Below are 23,025 nucleotides of genomic sequence, written 5' to 3'. Positions count from 1 at the left end.
AAACTTTATTTTAGTGTTGATGAATCGGCCCCTCAGAAACGTACAATAGGGAATGAAGTAACGTATTACGGCTGCCCAATAATATGCCGGCCCCTTATTGTTTGCAGTTATCGGGTTTCGAGCTCTCAAAGACTGAATCGTCCATGAGAAGGAATCCCGTACAAAGAAGCGCAGAGATCAGCGATCTGGCGTACATCGCCCCAGAGACCTTGCAGGACATCAACGCATACGACAAACGCAGCGAGATTTACAGGTCAGTGCCGCGTTACACCACTTTTGTTTTTGTTTCAGATTCACGTTGCAGTAATATAATGCAGACATATGCATGTGATTGTATTCAGCCTGTGGGGCTGGCTCAGACGTGGAGGGTAAAGGCGCCGGCGCTGTGTCCTTGTACGCTGCGGCTGTCCTAAAATACGCATGAGGCGTAGGTGGCGTCTTGTGTAGAAATAGGCCCTCTGCCGGCTCCTCTAATCTGCTTCTGGAGACGCGTCCATCGGATCATTTGTGTGATATTTGCCTGGCTACCGTGATATACAACTAAATAATCAGACTGCGACAGAAATTGCTACAATAAACTATTAGGTATTTTGCGTTCACATGCAGCAATTGCTCTTTGAACTACACGTGTCTAGGATCATTATTCAGAAGAGAACAGAGTCTAAACACAGCTGGTTTTAAACTGTAGCTGCCCAGTTACTATATCACAGCGTAGAGTCAGGACTAATTATACATAAAACCTGTGTAAGAATGCTATATGCCGGTATACCCCCGCTGTAGTGCTGTATGGGTGGGAGGCTTACTGACTGTATCCCTTCTGCCATATGATAAGTACATTGGTCACCGAGTTACCACATCACATCCTGCCAAGCAGTTACTGACTCTATCCCTGCACGTGGCCCCTTCCCACAGTGCGCTATAAACTGCTTCCAGTCGCCAACGCACAGACATGAAGCTGTGATACGGTGTTCTCCAGAGCTGGGGCCCCCAGTATGAGACCCCCAGAGTTCAACTAATAGCAGGAGAGGGAAACATACCCACCAACCTGACCTATGCCACGGTCCAGATTTCTAGCATTTAGTAGGTGTCTGTCCTGTCCGACTCATTTATTAATAATATAATATATATTAGCGCCCATGATCGAGTTGCATGGTGCCATCATACCACACGGATGTATGAAAAACAACAAAGCCCGTCCCTGCGATGTTCCGGGAGTGAAATGACCGCGTTAGCTGTCTCTCCACTCCTGTGCTGGGGATTCTGTGCATGCGCCGTCTGCTGACCACACATGCGCGGCGGCCATTGCCATGGGAGGTTCCTGACATTACCTCACAGGTAGGCGTCTCCTCTGTTCCTGGCGTTACCTCTCAGGCGTCTCCTCTGTTCCTGGCATTACCTCTCAGGTATCTCCTCTGTTCCTGGCATTACGTCACAGGCATCTCCTCTGTTCCTGGCGTTACCTCTCAGGCGTCTCCTCTGTTCCTGGCGTTACCTCTCAGGCGTCTCCTCTGTTCCTGGCGTTACCTCTCGGGCGTCTCCTCTGTTCCTGGCATTACCTCACAGGCATCTCCTCTGTTGCTGGCGTTACCTCTCAGGCATCTCCTCTGTTCCTGGCGTTACCTCTCAGGCGTCTCCTCTGTTCCTGGCATTACCTCTCAGGCGTCTCCTCTGTTCCTGGCGTTACCTCTCAGACGCCTCCTCTGTTGCTGGCGTTATCTCTCGGGCGTCTCCTCTGTTCCTGGCGTTACCTCTCAGGCGTCTCCTCTGTTGCTGGCGTTACCTCTCGGGCGTCTCCTCTGTTCCTGGCATTACCTCACAGGCATCTCCTCTGTTGCTGGCGTTATCTCTCGGGCGTCTCCTCTGTTCCTGGCGTTACCTCTCGGGCGTCTCCTCTGTTCCTGGCATTACCTCTCGGGCATCTCCTTTGTTCCTGGCGTTACCTCTCGGGCGTCTCCTCTGTTCCTGGTGTTACCTCTCTGGGGTCTCCTCTGTTCCTGGCATTACCTCTCAGGCGTCTCCTCTATTCCTGGCGCCACCTCACAGGCATCTCCTCTGTTCCTGGCATTGCCTTACAGACATCTCCTCTGTTCCTGGCATTACCTCACAGGCATCTCCTTTGTTCCTGGCGTTACCTCTCAGGCGTCTCCTCTGTTCCTGACGTTACCTCACAGGCGTCTCCTCTGTTCCTGGCGCCACGTCACAGGCGTCTCCTCTGTTCCTGGCGTCACCTCACAAACATCTCCTCTGTTCCTGGCGTTGCCTTACAGACATCTCCTCTGTTCCTGGCGTTACCTCTCGGGCATCTCCTCTGTTCCTGGCATTACCTCTCGGGCGTCTCCTCTGTTCCTGGCGTTACCTCTCTGGGGTCTCCTCTGTTCCTGGTGTTACCTCACAGGCGTCTCCTCTGTTCCTGGCGTTACCTCTCACGCGTCTCCTCTGTTTAGGGAATAACCTCCCAATGTACACCTCCACATTGTTGAATGATGAATTTGGGAGAATACTGAGAGTGCTAGCATAAAAATAATCCTCACATAGAACAAGTAATTGCCTGATAAAGGGGATGTATCCTATAATATGTAGTATAGGAAATCTTTGCATCTTCATTAACCCGATTTACTCTGGTGCAGTCGCTAATTGTCCAAAGCTTATATAACTTCTGGCCAAACACTTTTTTATGTGCATTTCATTTTTTTTTAATTCTTTTCAATAAACTAACATTGCTTTATCTGAGGTTTATATGTCTAGTACTCTTTATATTGTTACACATACTGTAACACTAGTGTTATTTATAAATGTACGTCTTCTCTTTCAGTCTTGGTATTGTGCTTTACGAGATTGCTACTGGCGAGCTCCCCTTACAGGGTAAGTCCTACGTCCTGCGGTGCAGGGACTGGTTTTATCTCTCCCTTGTTACAAATCCATCCTCTGTATTGAATCAGCGTCTTTATGCTAATACTGCAGCGCAGGGCCTTCCTAATGAGATGCCCACCGGCCGCTGCGCTAATCCACGCCATCGGGCACTGCACCAGACCTATGGAGGCGCTGAATGTCCGTCCGAACATGGCTGCCGGTGCCAGTGCTACACGCCCACGACACACCCACATCTGGCTAGGCGCCCCCGGTAACCTCCCAATGATGCCCACGGAAACTGCCTCTCACTGCGTCAGAATTTGGGATGCATGCGCAGACAGAGAACATTGTCTGCTTGCGTCCGATGCCACAGCAGCGTCCGTCTCTGAGTCACCCTCACGGGGAGACCTCATGGCCTTGCAGTACGGTACTTGGATCATTCAGCCCCTATGAGTGCGATGGTTGTGGAGAGGATAAGGTCATATTTAGCTGGATTTGAACATTTTAATTGTGCTGTGCAAAGGAGAAGGTTTGTGGCCTTTACAATTAGCACAGCAGATAACGGGCCTGGTTACAGTTGTACGTAAACCCAATGTTTTGCGTACGACTCCGATGTTAGATTTGCGCATGTACATGATCTGTCCTGCGCATGTGCTTACTCGCTCTCAGTTGCCAGACGACGCAGCCCGACTGACAAAGGCGCAGCTACTGTGCAATAGCGCACAACTCTGCACCATGATACTAATACTGATCGTCTGAGAGGGGTGTAGTATGTATTACCTTCGGCCACGGTTCAAATCCCGACAGCGGAAGCGGGCAGGGGTGAAGATCCCGATCGCTAATAAGGTAAGTATAACTAACCCTATTCTCCCTCTAAGTGCCTAAACCTAAGTCTCCCGGGGGAGTGCCTAACCCTAACTTTCCCCCCCCCGGGGGTGCCTAACCCTAAGTTCCCCCCGGGAGCCCTAAAACCTAAGCCTCCCCCCCCCCCCCCCCCGGCTGTCCGCGCCCGGCTTACTTTTGTTCGGTATGCCACGGGCTCCCGACGTAGGTCTGATGACAGGTATCGGGTTTTCGACGCCTGTCATTAGTACCTTGCCAGGATTTGACAGTCGGGAAGCTGGCGGTTGGCATTTAGACCGTCGGGTTCCTGACTACATCCCCCTGAGAGAACACTGTGCATTTATTCACAACGCTGGTTGTCCTGGTACGGTATGACTTCCCATCTAGCAGCTCACAGGGGTCCCCTGTAAGGCCGATGGCTCACTGAGACCCTCCATAGACGGCTATAACCTGTCTTCTCTCCTGGTCTAAGTTCTTGTAGGCAACATATCTTTATATTCTTTACATATAAATGTGCTTTGTTTTCGTCTCACCCCAGGCCTTTCTATCGCTAATAGAAATTTGGATGATCTCTATCAGAGGCTGTGTGCCGAGGTTGATGCCAGCCTCCCTGCCACATGCCCTCTTGCTCTACGTGACGCCATCACGAGGACCCTGGGAAGGAATCCGAGTGATCGCCCCCGTGCTGGAGGTTTGTAGACCGGTGGAAAGCCAATAGCTATTACAGTATCTGAAATTGAAAATACCCCGAGTCCAGGGACATCTTACTGCATCGTTTTCCACACGAGGGCACAACAGCCCCAATCTGTACATAATTTCCTCCATAAATCTGCAGCCCTCACATTATTATCCAGGTTATATATGATCAGACCTTATAGGGGCTTTTGGGTCAGTCTAGTATCGGGACCCAATAATATCCATCTGTTTTCTAAGTCCAGCACTGAAGAGATCTGTTTTCAGTCCTTGTGCCACAACACAATAGACTGCTAGGGGTCAATCCTATTAGGTGCGAGTTGCGATTTTCACTTCGAATTCGCATAGCGAATTCATTTTTGCAATTCAATCAGCAACTCGCACTGATCCGTCAGACTGAATTTGCAAGTTTCCACTCGCACCTCCATGAGGGTGAGAGATGGGAAGGAAAATCTTTATTTTAAGGTTAAAATGTAAAATGGGGGGACACCGTGCTGAACCCCTTGGACCCTCCCCCCCCCCCCTCTAATGACCAATTAGGCAATTGGAAGTTTCTAATTAGCTTATGTAGTCCAGTAATTACATTTAATTTTTTGAGGTAAAAAAAAAAAAAATGTCCTCCAATTACCCCAAAATTAACTTTTTCGTTAGTTTAGGCACTCCAAATTTAATTACAATAATTTTTTAGTTGAAAAATAATTGTTTTTATAATTTTTTTTCCATTTTTCAAGGTGCCCTCAAAGTACCCCAAAATCACCCTTTTTCCTACTTTTTTTTTTGCATTTTTTGTTCAATTCGTTTAAGATTAAACGAAAAAAGTTTGTTTTTTTATCATTTTCTTGCATTAAAAAAAAAAAAAAAAGCACAAATCAGCCATTTGACACCATTTCAAAACCTACAGTAACTTCCTAATGGCCACAAACAGCCGTCTGTCCGGTCTATAGTCTATACGGACCTGCTAACAAAATTATCCATTTTGGGGGGGTCCAGGATGGTCTCCCCACATTTTCATGCATTTCTCGCAAATCTCATTGACAGTCAATTTGCACCCCTCCGCTGCGAGTAGTGCGAATAGGCATTTTTAATTGGATTGGAGAATTCTCGGGAGCGCGCTTCGCGGCTATGTGAGTTTAAAGTAACAAACTCGCTACTCGCAATTCACACCTAATGGGATCAAGCCCCTAGATGGCTTCGCCTCTTGTTTTATCCTCTGTAACGCTCTTCCATGTAATCCTACCACAAGATTGTATGTGGCTGAATGAGACACATTTTCTATTGTTTGCAGACATTGCTGACGCACTGATTGCTCATCTGAGCCAGACAGAACCCCAGGAACCAGCAGGCAGGATGCAGTGACCTCTGAGAGGAGACGGACACAGGTTCTCCAATGGTGGCATGTGACAGGGACATGAACGCAGACAATCGGGCCCAAGACGTCAAAGCAGTGGAATCAGAGTTACCATCACATTAATCTGCTCAGGGACTCCGGGATCTCTCTGGGATTTTTATAATAAGTTTCTCGTACAGTTTTAACTTTTTTAAGCATATTAAATTGGCTTTAAGTCTAAAGGTGCGCACACACGTAACGATTTTTTTGAACGATTTAACTATAACGACGTCGTTATCGTTAAATTGTTTAAAAAATCGTTAAATTTTTGGGGGGTGAACGATAATCGTCCAAGCGCGCTCCCGTTTGTAGCTTGTAGTCCATCGTCCATTCTGACTGTCCAACAAAATGATTTTCGTTCAGAAAATCGTTCATGTTGTACAGAATGAACGATGTCCATTCACTGTTTGCATGATTAAAAAATCGTTCATCGTTCATGAAAATCGTTGACAAAATCGTTCATTAATTTAGTAACAAACAATTTTTCTAAACTATTTTCGTTCACTTTTTCAGGGGAAAATCGTTAACGAAAATCGTTGGTTACTAAAATCGTTTTAGGGGTATATTTACTAAAGGTCGATTTTGATCTATTTAAAATCGATCAACATTGATGTTGTGTTTCTGGGGCTATATAACACATTTACTAAAACTTTAAAAATAACTTCAAAAATTGCCTATTAGTAAATGTGTGATTTCTGCCCCAGGAACACAACATCGATGTTGATAAATCGACCTTTAGTAAATATACCACTAAGTGCCAGATAACCTTAGAAATTAAAATTGGCTTATTTAATAAATATTTTCTGGAAATGCAAATATTTTACAATAAAGACTAAAGTGCAGGTTTATAGAAGTGGAGATGTTGCCTATAGTAACCAATCAGGTTATACTTATCATTTATCCAGCAGCTTAGAATCTGATTGGTTGTTATGGGCAACAGCTCCATTTCTATAAACTTGCACTTTAGTAAATGTCCCCCAACTCATGCTCCAGTACAACCAGCAAGTGCTGGGTGTTCGGATCCTGCGCACCTTCCTGCCGCATCTACCATGTTTGGAATGAAAGCCCCTCCCACGCCGCAGCACCAGGCTCTGCAATCAAGGACTATGTGGTCTATCTGAGCCTTAAGCTGGGTACACACTAGACGATATCTTGAACGATTTGGCCGATTCCGACACATCGGAACGACAAATCATTCATATATCGTCCAGTGTGTACACACTATGCCGATGCGCGCTCCTGCGGGTCGTCCGCCAAATCCTCACATCTTTTCTACATGCAGAAAGATCTGAGGATTTTGCTAGCAATGCCATGCTGCCGAATACAGCATGGTCCCCGCTACCCCCCCCCCGCTCCCGGCAAATGTGCATGCGCTTGCCGATGCCAGCACCGCCGTCGGGTCCCGTCGCTCATGAGATCGTGCTGAGTACACATCGTCTCATGTGTACCCAGCTTTACACTCCCTGCCAGATCACTGTGGTCAGTCTGCCTGCGGAGTGCTTCGGCCTGCTTTAGCTCCTTGTCGCGTTTACTCCACCATCTGCCCTTGGCCACGTTCCTTTTGCTCTGGCGTGGATGAGTTGCAAGTTTTACTGCTTGGACTTTACTATACACACAAGTATTGGCAAACTCGCACCTATGATTTGCATGTTTTCCCAGCATTTTGTTATCCGTCTGTTATGCTCCAGGCACATTAATAAACGGTTCAGGTCACATTTTGTTGTGTCAGACCTTACACCATGATTGAAGTAGACGGTGGAGAAGCAGGAGGACATCTCATCAGCTCATAAACTGTACAGACTGGGGAATCGGGATGTAACAAATCGTTTACTTATACTATTCACTATTCCAAGTTAAAGTGCATCATTTCCACAACTAAAGTAGCATTAGTGTCTCTCAACTTTATCTGACCTGTGGTATTTTCTTGGACCCCAAAAGAAGCGTTCTTTATAGAAAGTATAAAACACTATATAGTATAGTAATACAGCTTTTTTATTTTCTATACCACTATAAATAGAATAAGTTACTCACTATGATTTATCTTTTGAAAGAAGTTTATAATTCTTGGATGTCAAAGACAGTGTATTCGTGCACCATATTTATTATTGTATTTAGATAATTGCATAAATGCGTCTGAGAAAACGGGCAGCGTACCTGTGAAATGCGTTACATATAATGTATGACTGAGAAAACGGGCAGCGTACCTGTGAAATGCGTTACATGTAATGTATGACTTAGAAAACGGGCAGCGTACCTGTGAAATGCGTTACATGTAAATGTATGAATGTGTCTGAGAAAATGGGCAGCGTACCTATGAAACGTGTTACATGTTTATATAAAACTCCTTCCTTGACCCATTTATTAATTGGTGTCCGATCCATTGTTTTGTTGTAAATTGATTTATGTAACTCTACTTGTGATGAACTTTCATTAAAACTAATAGCCTATTTTAATGAAGTTGGCACTGACTCCTCCATTGGTAGAACCTGCACCAAAAGGAACTTTTAGCGCAAATTGTATTTTATTGTAGAAAATCAGTAGAATAACAATACAATTACTTACAGACAATATCCGGGTCGTTGCCGGAAAAGACAATATAGCAAAAATAATAAACTGGAAAATGTTAAAACTCAATCACAGAAATTGCCAGTGACATCATAAAATATCACAATATAAGACCCATTTATATAAAAAAGAAAGGAACAAAAAATAAAAAGAATAGAAACACAAAAAAGACACAACACAAGCAGACAAAGACATAACTAGACAACAAGGTAAGAGGAGGGAGGAAGGGAAGGGAATAGAGTAAATCAAGAAAAAGAAGAAGAGCAGTCACCTCAGATCACATAATATAGTCTCAGGTTTATCAGTACTTATTAAAAAGGGATTAAAAAAAAAAAAGTTACGTATAGCTGTTAGTATCTGAACCAAGTGCAGGGGCGCAGATTTTATCAATATTTATTATTATTTATTATTTGGGACTAATCTAGGGAATTGGAGGGCGGGAAGCGGATAGGATATTTTTGAAGAACACAGAGTCCTTGAAATCCATCCAGCGACCCCAAATATCTCTGAAGGATTCGTAATCACCATCAGCAGAGGACAGTATATCATCCATATCCATATATAGATCCAGTCTAGTGAACCATTCCATAACTTCTTGGAGGAGAGTAGGAGCGCCATTTCACCGGAATAACTGCTTTAGCAGCATTGTTCAAATTACATAATAAACTTTTCTTGTACCCTGAGAGGGGCCTAGATGATAGATGAAACAACCAAAATGTTGGCTCTGTAGGGACCGGTTCATCTAAAATTTTCGCAGAAAGGTTGAGGACTTCAGTCCAAAAAGGCTGAAGGATAGGGCACTGCCACCAGATATGGAGTGGACCACCTGGAGCCCCAGAACAGCGCCAACATATATTCGGGACCCCAATCCCCATCTTGGAGAGAATATCTGGGCATCTATACCAACGTGATAACAATTTATATTGAGTCTCTCTAACGCCAACACTAGGAGAACAAGCGTGAGCCAACTTAAATATTTTCTCCCACTCATCATCAGTTAGGTCGACTCCGAGCTCCAGTTCCCAGACCTTGGTAAAATTGGGGAGAGAGAGGCTAGCGTCTGCCGAAAGAAAATCATAAATCCGCAAGATAGTGTGAATTGGAGGAACAGGACTAATACATAATTGCTCAAATGGCGTATAGGGCGAGCATAGAGTTTTAGGGGGACCAAGAGATTACAGAAAATGACGTAACTGGAGGTAGTGCCAGTATTCCCGAGAGGGTAAATTCCACTTCCCACATACCTCATCAAAGGGCACAAAGCTACCGCCACTCACCAGCTGTCCGAACCTAAAAAGTCCTGCCGCTAACCAGGGGTGAAAAATCTTAATGTCCATACCTGGGAGAAATTGTTCATTAAAGAGGAATGAGGTGAGAGAGGAGTGGGACGAAGTTATCGAGGGGGACTTTCGTAATGTTTTCCAAGAGCTTAAAGTAGGGCCAATGGTAGGATGAGAGATTTTGGGGAGAACAGCGAGCCATGGGGCTATTAATAAGGGGATCTTCAGCATCTGATTCTCAATTTGCACCCATTGTTTAGAGGTGTCTGGTCTGGACCAAGACAAAATTCTATGTAGGGTGCAGGCCTGGTAATAACCTTTAATGTTTGGGAGGCGTAGACCTCCTCGCTCTTTATGGCAGGACATGACCTCTAATTTCAAACGTGGCCTACCACCTCACCAGACAAATTCTCTAATAAGGGCCTGGACTTCCAGAAACCATCTTGGAGGTATTTGAATTGGGAGGGTTTGTAACAAGTAAAGGATCTTGGGGAGAGAATTCATTTTGAGAATGCCCAGCCTCCTAAACCATGAGAAGGGTCCTGATTTCCATAATCTCAAATCCGAACGTATCTTGTTCAGGAGGGGAGTGAAATTGGCCTCAAACAGGCGAGAGAGATCTCTAGTAATATTAACTCCTAGATATGTAATTTGGGAAGGGTGCCAGGTGAAAGGGAACGCTGATTTAAGGCCTGTAACCATCTGTGGAGATGCTGTAATATTTAAGGCCACCGATTTAGAGTAGTTGACTTTAAAGTTGGAGAGATCTCCAAATATCCTAAATTCCTCCACCAAATTTGGTAGAGAAATAACAGGATTTGTAATTGTGGCCAATAAATCATCAGCAAATAAAGCTAATTTATATTCATCGTTATGTAACCTAAAGCCAGACACGTTCAGATTCAGTCTGATCGACCTTGCCAGAGCCTCCATACAAACAACAAAAATCAGGGGGGACAAGGGACAGCCCTGTCTAGTCCCATTATTAATGGAGAAGGAGTCAGAAAGGGAGCCGTTAACCCTAATGCGGGCAGGAGACCGATAAAGAGCAAGAACGCGTTGAAGGCAAATAGGACCTAGTCCCAAGTGTCTCAATATTCCAGACATAAAACTCCAATCTATCCTATCAAATGCCTTCTCGGCATCAGTAGACAGGATTGCTGGGGTGTCAGTAGACAAGATATAATGAATAAGGGCTATAATTTTGGATGTATTGTCCCTAGCTTCCCGGCCTGGTACAAACCCCACCTGATCATTATGAATCAGAGAAGGTAGGAAATGTTTTAATCTGTTTGCTAGAAGTTTCGCATAAAGTTTAATATCTATGTTAAGAAGGGAAATTGGACGGTAACTGGGACAGAGGGAGGGGTCCTTGCCTTCCTTAGGGATGACCGTTATGTGGGATTCTAGGGATTGGCCTGAAAAGGGGGTCTTATCGGAAACCGAGTTAAAGGAATCTAACAATGGGGGAGCCAGTTTGTCCTTAAAAGCTTTATAGTAATTTATAGAGAAACCGTCAGGTCCAGGACTTTTCCCGGAAGGGGTGGATTTAATAGCTTCCAATAACTCAGGTAGAGTGAAAGGTCTCTCCAAGTCCCCACTGGCAAGGTCGTCCAGCCTGGGAAATCCAATTCTAGTGAGGTAGGCCTCTATGGCCTGTTGTTTCCCAACAACACCAGGAAAGGCAGAGGGAGCAGGTACATTGTACAATGCCGAATAATATGAGCAAAAAGCTTCTGCAATCTTATGGGTATCATGGAAAACTACTCCCCTCCCATCTTTAATAGAAGGGATAAAGGAACGGGCTCTTGAGTTCGCAAAGCTCTTGCCAACATCTTTCCGGGCTTATTGCCCCAACGATGATATCGATTACAACATTTTCGAAAAGAATGTTTGACCTTATCGAGTAAGAGTTTATTTAAGGCTGAACGAGCTTGGACTAAGTCCACATAAACATCAGAGGAAAGGGAGGTTTTGTGAGTAGATTCCAAAACCTGTATTCTCTGCAAGACATAGTCTATCTGTCCCAATCTTTGTTTCTTTAAATAGGAACCAAGTTGGATACATTTTCCTCTAAGGACACATTTATGGGCTTCCCATACAGTGAGGCTAGAGACATCCGGGGTGATATTACATTCTAGATATGTATCAATGGCCTCTTCTGAGATCTACAGTAAGGGTCAGACAGGAGGGACTCATTAAAACGCCAGGATCTAGTGATTGGATCAGAAAATCCAAGGGAGATGTACACCCTCACCGGAGCATGGTCAGACCAGGTGGTCACTCCTATAGAAGTGTCCTGTATCAAGTGGAGAAATCTATGGCCAACTAGTATGTAATCTATCCTGGAATAGGACTGGTGGTAACTAGAATAATATGAGTAGTCCCTGTCTAATGGATGTGAAATACGCAAGACGTCGGACAGCTGATGAGTGTAAAGCAACCGTCTTACCTTCCTCGATGTTCGGCAAGGGATTGTTGAGGAGCCCGATGAGGTGTCCAGGAGATGGTCCAGAACCCAGTTAAAGTCTCCACCTACCATCAAGATCCCCTGTTGGAGTGTATCAATCTTATCCAGAACCCTCTCAAGAAAGGTTGGCTGGCCCTGGTTTGGTGCATAAATATTAACAAATGTGAAAGGTTGATTTGAAAATAGAGCATTTAACCAGTAGGCATCTCCCCTCCTCCAAACTATGTACTTCAGCATTAGTGCCTGGCAGATGTTTAGCGAATAGAATAGCAACTCCCTTAGATTTCGATTGGGAATAATTACTATAATATGTTATAGGGTAAAATTGATTACTAAGACGAGGAGCAGAGGGGGAGTGACGGAAGTGGGTTTCCTGTACAAAAACAACATCTGCTCTATCAGCATGAAAAGAACGAAGGGCCTGGGATCTCTTCTGGGATATTCAGTCCCCTAGCATTAATAGAAACTATGCGGAGTGAAGCAGCCATATATGGAAAGCAGAGCTAAGGCTACATGACACAGAAGAATAGATCTGATAAAACAATAAAATTAATAGAGGGACTAAGTAAGAGAGAAAGGAGGAAGAAGAAGAAAAGGAAAAAACATGAAGGAATGAGGGGGAGACACAAAAAACAGAATTTGCAATAATATAGCAAAACATTGATGAGAGGAAAAAAAAAAAAAAAAAAGAACCGCTGCCGGACAATAAGGGGACCACCAGGGAACCCTTGTCGTGGGAAAAATTAGCGGTAGGGGGCACACAGGGGTGGAGTGCCCACGCCATCTAATAGAAAAAATCACAACATTGTAGAAAACAATATTATTAATATAAATTGAATAAACATAGCCACATAACTCCTCATATAAGAAGTAAATGTAGTCAGAATATCTCCGTAAACAGGTAAATAGAGCAAAGGCATATAGTAGTAATTTAACCAGGAAAGTAGGTAACTCAATTAATCTTATATATCTGACTATGAATGGACCTTTGAGAAAAAGAAAAATAGATAAATGAAAGAGGTCTAATAAGCCTCTAGTAACAAAAGAGGCCTGAGAGGCCTAATTCTAAACATTTCTATAAAAACAATTCTGTAAAAAATAATTAGAAGAAAAAGCCAATAATGGATATCGCCTCAATGAAGAAGGACCCCAGAATAAACTGAACATATATCAAGTGGGGTCTGTTGCTGGAGTGGAGTCAGGTCCATTACGTTTCTTTTTATGGTGCTGAACTTGTTGCCAACGTTCTCTTCTTGGACGGCCAGGAGGAGCAAGTAGAGGAAGTGAAAAGGCCTGCCAATCGGGAAGTGTAATAAGTTCCACGCCCAAAGCAGAACAGAACTCAGGTAAGTTCTCGGGAGACTGGAGCACTAGATGTTTACCGGCATGAGTAACCTGTAGAGAGAACGGAAATCCCCATCTATATTTGATTTCTTGTTTACGCAGGGAGTCTGTAAGAGGTTTTAATAACCGTCGTTGTTGGAGAGTCCGCCAAGAAAGGTTTTGAAAAATTTGTAGACGGGTACCATTGAACTCCACACCTTCCAGATTGCGGACTTTACGGAGAATCACCTCTTTTTGTGAGAAGTAGTTGACCCGGCAAATAACGTCTCTTGGACGATCAGTTGCAAGACCCCTCGGACGCAAAGCTCTATGAGCACGATCAAATTCCACAGGATCATTGGGGTCAAGCTCCAGTATTTCTCCAAAAATTTTATTTAGGGCATCAATCAAACCAGCTGGAGGGACATCCTCAGGAAGTCCCCGGACACGAATATTGTTTCTGCGACCTCTGTTGTCCAGGTCATCCAGTCTGTTTTGCATTAACTTCATGTCTGACGCTTGTTGGGAGACTAACTCGTGAAGATGACATAACTGGTTGTCAACTGACTCTTTCTCCTCTTCAAGGGTAACCATGCGGGATCCCAGATGTTTAACATCGGCTTGTACTAACGAGATCTGAATCTGCATAGAGTCCTGGATTCGCAACTCCAGCGCCTGCATGTCTTGTTTTGAGGGGAGAGATCGGACGTGGGTTAATACTTCTGTAATTTCCCCACGTAATTGGGACAATTGAGCATGAAGGTCGCCGGGTGCAGGAGAGAGAGCCATGGTAGGAGAAGTAATCTGCACAGGTGTGGAGTCAGCAACAGGTGAATCCGCAATATGTGAGATTGAGAGATATGAACGAAGGTTAGGTTGAGAAGAATCGGCCTTTGGTGTCCGAGGATCTTTTTTCTGCGTAACTCTCTTGGTCCTGCCCATCAGGAATAGACTTGAGGAGGAGTCATAAGGTCATATAGTGTGTTAGATAGATGGATGGCGGGTAGCACATTCCCCTGTTAGTAAGACCACATAGCAAGCAGGAAACGGTCACATATAGCTTCCGGGCTCACATTATAGCTCCACTGAAAAGGGGGACAAATTACCTAGGAAGCGTTTGGTGAGCAGATGAAGGCAAGCAAAGATGGTAATATAACAGCCTTTAGGCAGAGTGAAAGAGTGGGTTATATGAAAAGCCCCCGAGGCATGTAAAATAAGAGCAGTGCGAAGGGGATTGAGCTGGTGAGAGCTATGTATGAGCTCACCACTTCCAGGATATCACCTCCAGTGCAAACCCCGACACCAGGGGAGGCACCAGCAGGACTCCGCAGGGCCACAGCCGCGACACCACAGTCAGGAGCCAGCAGTCAACAGAATCTCCCCACAAGGGCCCCAAGGCCGCAACAGGGCGAGGGCTCAGCGCGGGGTCCCCAGCGGGTGTTGCCGGTAGTACAAGCCAGGATGATAAGGCCACCCAATGTCACCTACGCAGGAGAAGGGTCAGTTGTCCTCGGATGTAGCAGCGGGACCAGTCGCGGCGGACCCAGAGATATCGCCGCAGCAGGTCCGGAAATATAGCCCCCAGCTTCAGAAGGTCGGGAAGGCCGCAACCCGCACAGGGCTCCAGGAAGGCCGCGCCAGGTGCATCAGTGCGGGAGTGCAGCACGGGACCTCCGGCAGGCGTCGTCGGCAGCTCAAGCCGCTGGAGACAGGTATGGAAGGGTCCACTCGATGTTCTCTATGCGGAGGGAGGGTCAGTCGCCCACAAGTGTAGCAATGGGGCCAGGCACCGCGGATCCAGAGGCACCACCACGGCAGGTCCGTAAATCAAGCCCCTGGCTTCAGGAGGTCGGGAAGGCTGCAACCCGCAAAGGCAGTTAGAATGCCTTCCGATTCTGCGGACCTTCCCCTTCGATGTGGGCAGGTATAGGGCCGATGTAGGAGCAAGCAGGGGTGTCAGGAACAGTAGTAAAGGCACTTTTAAATGAGGTCAGGAAGGAGCTCTCCTAAAACGCGTCTCCCATCAGTGCTTGCCAGGCCATGCCCCAAAAGAAACTTTTATGCTAAGATTACACTAAAGGACTATAATGATCAACCTGGAAAGTAGATGGCTGTGGGGCCTATTCATCATTGATAAATGGACCAGTAACCATGCGGAAACACTAGTTTCAGCATATTTTAGTTACCAAGCCATTCATCATCAGGGGTTCGACAGGACCCCCTGATATTCAGCTAACTCTAAAAATTTAAAGTTTTCGGAGTTTGCTCATGAGAACAAGCGTCATCTTCAGACGGCGCTTGCTCTCGTAGCCCTGCTCCTTCCTATGGGAAGGAGTTCTGAGGATACGAAGAGGGTTCCCCTCCGCCTCCTTCTAACGGACTCCCCGGCGGCTGTGCGCATGCGTGAACCTTGGAAGGCCTCCGATAATGAATAGGCCCGTGTGTCTGCTAAGTGTTGAAGATTATGCTTCTGTGCTCAAACATGAACATAATGGGGAGAACATGCTGGGGAGTATGTGGGATAAACTTTACTAGAGCCAGAACAGGAAGACTTCATAACTTGGGGGATTAACAAATCAGAAAGACTGTGACAAAGAGCAAATTACAGCAGTGACAACTTTACACACAGCGCCACCTGCTCTCCATCCAGTGTAGACACCCAAGCATCATTTAGCCTTACAGCTGCTGTGTAATCAAGCATTAGTAGATGGATGTATATTGCAAACTCATTTAGCTGCTCACTACTTTAAATATCCTTATGTCTCAATATGTTCCCTAGGCTGGGACTCTGATGGCTTTAAGTCATGGGACTCTGCCCCTAGCATAGTGGTGGTGGTGCACCGATACTAATGTCAAATCTGCCATCCGTGTATAATCTGTGGGCGGTGCAGCTTTCGGATGGCAGATGCATGGATTCTCGCATTAGACGGAATCTGGCATTAGCATAAGGCTGTAAATCAGGCTTATGCAGCATCAGGCAACACCAGTCACTTTGCGTCAGAGGTTGGTTGATCCTGGGTGTATGTGGAGGGGCAGTTTCCCTGCGGGATTGCCCACACTGTAATCCCCAGTCACGTCCATACTGACTGGGCCCCACCCAGGCCTCCATTACACAGCTCCCATACCTATTCACTGCTGGTTTCCTCCTGTCATCACATCTGTTATCCTGTATAATGCTGCCCATCCACTAGAAGACAGGCAAAAGGGCTGCGTGATTACAACATTGTAATCGAGCAGTCGTTTGTCAGTCTGTGATGTGCCTACACTAAACGAGCAGTTGTTCAGTGCAGGGTCATCAATCATCTGCTAACATGCTCAACCTGGCGTTATCGTCAGGCTGTCCAGCATGTTTGCCCAATGATAGATGTCTAAAACGACCAGCAGGAGAGCGCATCGCTGGTCGTTTTAGACATTTTAGTAAACGATTAATAAACGGTTGAACGATATCGTTCGATTGCTCAATTTAATTGCCTAGTGGATGGGCAGCTTAAGGCAAGCATGGAGGCCTCTCTACAACAGATCATTCACTTTATTAATGCCTCTGCCCAGAAGTTTTTCAGAAAATTCGGTGATTTGCATTTCAGGCGGACCAACGGACTCAACCCATGCCACATGAACACACCCCACACCATTATGTAACCACCACCACCAGCCTGCACTGTGCCTTGTTGACAGCTAAGGTCCATGTCCTCATGGGGTCTGTGCCACACCCGAACAATACCATCAGCCTGAAACAACTGGAACCGTGACTCTTCACACTACGCCACACGTTGCCAGTCCTCCAGGGTCCAATTAGCCCGGTCACAAGCCCAGATGAGGCGCTGTGTCCGGTGTTGTAGTGATAACAGAGGCACTCTGGTGGGTCTTCTGCTCCCATATCCCATGGAAGCTACAGAACGCTGCATTGACCTGCTGGATATGCATCTGGTACCTCCTGCATTGAATGTGGAAGTGATTTGAGCCAGTGTCACTTGTCTGTTACCACGGACAGTTCTGTACAGACGCTGCTGGTCATGATAATAAAGCACCTATGGTCGGCCACTGCACTGTCCACAGTGGGTGGTAATGCCTACCATGAGGTATTCCCGGTGCTCACTCCCGCCCCAGCCTGCTCCCTGCTGATCGCTGCAGGAGTGCAGGCAGTGGTGCCTGGAAGTGGCGATATGTCATACCGCCGTATGCCGCCTCACATTGAGCACTAATGTTCACACTATACAAACACTACACGCACACATTTAATGTGAAAGAAGGGTACATTTTAGAAAGCAAGTGCAAAATGGTTGGTGCCATATATGGATCTGTGTCACAGAAACACTTAAACAATATGTGGAAACAATAAGCTAAGGCAGACTGAGGGCCTGATTGGGAGACGGACACAATGGCGATTTTTACGCAGATCGAGTGATTGTTTGCCAGTGCACATGCATATAAGGCGCACTGCGCATGTGCTGTGATTATCTTGTGATTCCACACACACAGAGAACCGATTCACGAAATGAGTGACAGGTGATCAGCGTTTGGATGAGTTAACGGGGGGGGGGGGGGAGAGGGGTGCAGAAAAACACAGGTGTCTTACCGTTTAAAAGCCGTTACATGGACATGCATAAATAAGCCATTTCGGTTACATATGCAGCATGAAAGCTGGTCAGACCTGCTGCAAAGGCAAGATGGCTGCTTGATGTGTGTCATAGTTACCGATATTTACGCAGATAAGCGATGTCGTACGCATGAGAGGAAGCGGTGGGCATCCTTATGCTCGGGTAAGCTTTGGAACCATCAGCATATTTTCACAGCTGCGTTCCATGCAAAATTGCAGCTGTGATCACGTTAGCGTTCATCTCTGAATCGGGCCCTGATCTCGTAAGGTATTTGCGGCTGTGGACCTAAGCCACGTGGCTAAAACATATGCATGGAAAGATTTAAACTTTGGAATTTTAAGGGATGTCTTAAATAAGGAAGGATTTCTTTCGATCCAAATGTTGCAATGACGAAGTGAACGGAGTTTAAATCCAAACAGATCATGTAAGTGTGGTATGTTAGCATAGGTGCGTCCCTTCCCTGTACTCAAAGGACAAACAGAGCCGACAAGCTGAGGGCCTGATTCAGAGCCGTACGCAAGTGGCTGATCACTCGTAAGTTCGCTCGTAGCTAATCTTCCGCCCCAAAGTCTCCCAACCCTTCCTATAGCTAACGAACGAGCAAAATTGCGACCGTCCATCTCCAAATTTGGTTGCAGGGAAAGCTCGCACAAGTCCAAACCGGAAGTGGGCCTGTCAGATTTCGATTACCTGCTCGTTCATTCTGCATACATACTTTAATCGTATCATGCCAATCAATATATTAATTAGCTTAATTGCTCTTCACATGTTTGCAATCCGTTTTTTTTTTCATTTTCAATAAACTTTATTCTTGTCCGTGTGTGTCATTTTTCCCGCAGAATACGTACGGTTTCACCAATGGTTTACTTTATCAAAAATACATGTTGTAACCAATTATTCTATTGTTTTCCTGTGTTTAGGATAGGCCTATTTTCCTATTTTAATTTCTTTATTTAAATTAGCTTACGCATGTCACTGCATGAAGCCTATCATAACTCACATTATATTTTGGAGCCTGTAGGACACATGACTCATACAATAACCAATACAATGGTTCCTGTTAATTTACAAAGTACATTAGCCAATCAAAAGTTTTCTCTGGCCTTTATTAAAACTGTTTGTTGTGAAAAAAATCATTGCCATCATGACAGCCTCCGCATTTACCACACGGGAGCTGTTGGTCCTCACCGAGGTCATGGACCGGAGGATCACCAGCCAGCCTCCCCCATCACCAACCGGGCCAAGCGATCGGCCTATGCGGAGGTTCGCCACCACCTGCGCTCCTTCGGCTCATGCTGTAATATCGGGCAATTAGAGCGCAGGTGGTCGGATCTGCGGTGCCGCACCCCCCTCTTGCTGGCATGTTTTCGGCTGCGGATCGCTGCAAGTAAGTGTTATTTTTTAAAAAAAAAATTTGGATTTGTTTTCGGCCCTATCTGCGTGTGCTTGTTTCCAGTATAGCCCTGTTTGTTTATTGCGGCCCTATCTGCGTGTGCATGTTTGTTTCCAGTATAGCCCTGTTTGTTGTTTTTTGACATGTCTGTGTGTGCATGTTTTCAGTATAGCCCTGTTTGTTGTTTTTTGACATGTCTGTGTGCATGTTTTCAGTATAGCCCTGTTTGTTGTTTTTTGACATGTCTGTGTGTGCATGTTTTCAGTATAGCCCTGTTTGTTGTTTTTTGACATGCCTGCGTGTGCATGTTTTCCTTTTCTTGAATGTTTGTACATTTTTTTAGTTGTAAATTTGTGTTCCACCCCCCCCTCCAAAAAAAAATAAAAAAAAATTTCAATAATCATTCAGGGGCTGAACGCAGAAGCCGGCCTCGCCGCAGACTTCATCGCCGGGCTCGACCCCTGACGCCGATAAGTCCCAGCCCATCTCCCCAACCTTCCCCCAATTCCCCTGCCCGGCCAATAGCTGAGTCCCTGCCCTCTCCCAATTTGCACCCCCCCCAAAATTCCCCCTCCCCTCCACCCCCCCCTCTATTTTCTTCACCCTCCCCTCCACCACCCCCTCGATTTTCCGCCCCGTCAACCGTTTCCGCCATCTCCCCTCCCTCAACCCACCAGCACTGGCCCACCTCCAAGGAGGATGGAGGGCCTCCAAGACCATCAAGCCCAATGACCGCTATGTTTCCCTTTCTTTTGTTTAAAAAATACATTTTTAATTGGATATACAATGTCTTGGATGTTTTCCACTGATACATATCACACATGTCAAAACACTCATTCTTGGGGATTTTTGGTTTACCCTAACAAGGGTACTTCGTCCTTTTTGGGTCGCCTTTTTCTGTGTTCATTTATAATTTAGTATTGATACCATCTTAGCATCTGCCAGTACTTGATTTTTTTCCGCAAAACTGGATCTTGTTTGCAACTAGATTTATTTGTTTAGTTTGTTTATTAAACTTATAATGTAAGGTGTCATTTCATTAAGGATCACTTTTTTTTTTATACCAACAGAGGACCACAGGCGGATGCATGGTATGCAGGAGGGCTTGGCCACCTTGCGTGGACACGTCATTGCCATGCTAGTGGTGTGTTATTCTGTTTTGTATTATTTCAAAAATAAAATAGCGTTGTATGTTATCGAGTCTCATTTCTTGACTGAAAATATTACATTGTTTAACCTTCCATAAGTCCACTATTTGGTCATGTTCTTTAAAGTAAGGTAAATTAGATTGTACAAAGCACTAGAAAGTATGTAAGCTGCCACATTAAACACCTCACCATACCATTAGGTTTGTAGAAAAACCAACAGTTTGTTGTTTTTCTTGTGGTGGGTAATGTAAATAGAAACTGAAACCTGCTTAGGCCTATTTTTAACAAACTACTGATTCACCCTAATACCTTTGTTGTTTTTTCTAAGCCACAAAGCATGTTCAAAGACTTAACCATTTCACACATTACAGGATTCGGCATTATGAAAGGTGGCATTTTTTGAGCCAGGTTACACGTGCTTGTAATGTGTAAATAAACAGTCTTTTTAACGGAAAACAAAACTTTAATACACAGCAAATACAAACAGAAAATTGTGACAAGCAATTCACACAGTGAAAATACACTACAAAAAACAACCTAGACCAAACTCAAAAAAAACAACAACACTCAAGAACTGTTGATATAAGTAGCAGGCCAACATGAATCCACAAATGAGGCGATGAAATAATTTTTCCCCAAGTTAGTTCCAATGTGGCCACATGTAGACAATTTAGTGGATCAGGTAGTAGGCATCGTTTTTACATGGTTTTTAAAGGAAGACAAGAAAACAAAAGAAAAACAAGATTAAAAAGGCACATTACAATCGTACATTATTATTATTATTATCATCATTTATTTATATGGCGCCACAAGTGTTCCGCAGCACCTTACAAAGTACATAGACAAAAAAGTAACCATTGACTTACAATACAATACAATACAGGACATGGATAAACATTGCTATATTAGTGACATTAACGCCCGCATAAGCAGCCAAGTGTTAGTTGCCCTAGTGGCTAGTAAGAGATAAATTAAATTACAGTAGGGAGAAGCACAAGAGGGTAGAGGGCCCTGCTTGAAAGAGCTTACATTCTTTAAGGGAGGGGAAGACAAACAGGAGTGACACAGAATGGGGTGGGCCGGGAGAAAGGAAGATGTAGCAGCAAGTTAGGATGAGAGCTGGAAGGCTTTAATGAAGTAGTGGGTCTTAAGAGCTCGTTTGAAAGATGGTAGAGAGGTGCAGAGTCTGATAGGGAGAGGGAGGGAGTTCCAAAGGTGAGGAGCAGCACGGGCAAAGTCTTGGAGGCGGGAGTGGGAGGAAGTAATCAATTGGCATGAAAGGCGGCGTGTATTAAGTGAACGAAGAGGGCGGACAGAAGAGTGAAGGGAGATGAGATCAGAGATGTAAATGGGAGAGGAATGGGTGAGGGCTTTGTAAGTGAGTGTAAGAGCCTTGAATTGGGTTCTGAAAGGGAATGGGAGCCAGTGGAGGGCTTGCAAAAGAGGGGAGGCAGATGTAGAGCGTTTGGAGAGGAAGATGAGCCGAGCAGCAGCATTGAGCACAGACTGGAGAGGAGAGAGATGGGATTTGGGGAGGCCAGCTAGGAGGTTACAGTAGTCCAGTCTGGACATGACCAGTGAATGTACAAGGGTTTTGGTAGCATCCTGGGTGAGAAAGGGTCTGATCTTGGAAATATTCTTGAGTACATGTAGACATTGGGACAATTAAGTAAATGTTTGTCAATAATTACCTGAAAAATCTGGCCACCACATCATCGCGTATGGCCCCCCCACATACTGACCTCCGACCAACCTCGGGGGGGCCATCCTCAGGTAAGGCATCCTCTGGCTGCATTGGGACACCACTCCTTATGGCGATGTTGTGAAACATCCCACACAGGACCACAATTTTTGAAACCATAGCCGGCAAATACATGAGTTTGCCACCAGAGCGGTGGAGGCATCTGAATCTGCCTTTTAAAAGGCTGATACAGCGCTCCACCACCTGCCTGGTGGCTGTAAGTGCGGAATTATACTCACTTTGTGGCCCTGGTGTGGGAGCCAAATAAGGAGTGAGCAGCCAGGGCGTGCAAGGGTAGCCACTGTCTCCTGTGAAAAACAAATACAACAATCAGGATCACTGTGTATCAAACTTTGCATTGGTTTCAACTAAAGGTCTCCACTTACCCAGAAGCCACACATTACCAGCTTGTAGGTTGTCTAATTTATGCCAAATCCCTGATTGCCGGATGACGAATGAATCATGTGCACTCCCGGGTAATTTGGCGTTCAGGGACAGGATCTAGAGGGAGGCATCACATACCATTACATTCAGTGAGTGATAGTGCTTGCGGTTCCTAAAAATTGCCTACAGCCGTGCTGGAGGCTGAAGTGGTATGTGAGTACCATCCACAACCCCTATGATGTGTGGAAAGCCAGCTATTTGGTAAAAATTGGCCTTCACCACACTAAGGGAACCCATATCCAATGGAATTTTAATAAAATGATGGAGGTGCTTGAAAAGGGCCTCCATCA

General features: G+C 45.4%; 1 protein-coding gene across 3 annotated transcripts in view; it reads left to right on the top strand.

The window, feature by feature from the left end:
* Positions 1-8,212, top strand: part of LOC148506819 (mixed lineage kinase domain-like protein) — a 152,216-nt gene extending 144,004 nt beyond the window's left edge. For 2 of the 3 annotated variants that reach the window (XM_088446251.1, XM_088446250.1), the window contains exons 8-11: positions 108-253; positions 2,813-2,862; positions 4,232-4,384; positions 5,672-8,212. In XM_088446251.1, the coding sequence (XP_088302377.1) occupies positions 108-253; positions 2,813-2,862; positions 4,232-4,384; positions 5,672-5,742 (420 nt within the window). In that variant the 3' untranslated portion in view covers positions 5,743-8,212. The remainder of the gene's footprint in view (positions 1-107; positions 254-2,812; positions 2,863-4,231; positions 4,385-5,671) is intronic. The other variant, XM_088446252.1, reaches the window with a different exon arrangement.
* Positions 8,213-23,025: the final 14,813 nt, after the last annotated feature.

The sequence above is a fragment of the Taudactylus pleione genome, unplaced genomic scaffold (assembly GCF_031769625.1).
Source record: "Taudactylus pleione unplaced genomic scaffold, aTauple2 ptg000394l, whole genome shotgun sequence".
In the NCBI taxonomy this organism is placed as follows: domain Eukaryota; kingdom Metazoa; phylum Chordata; class Amphibia; order Anura; family Myobatrachidae; genus Taudactylus; species Taudactylus pleione.
This window is presented reverse-complemented; position numbering and strand designations above follow the sequence as displayed.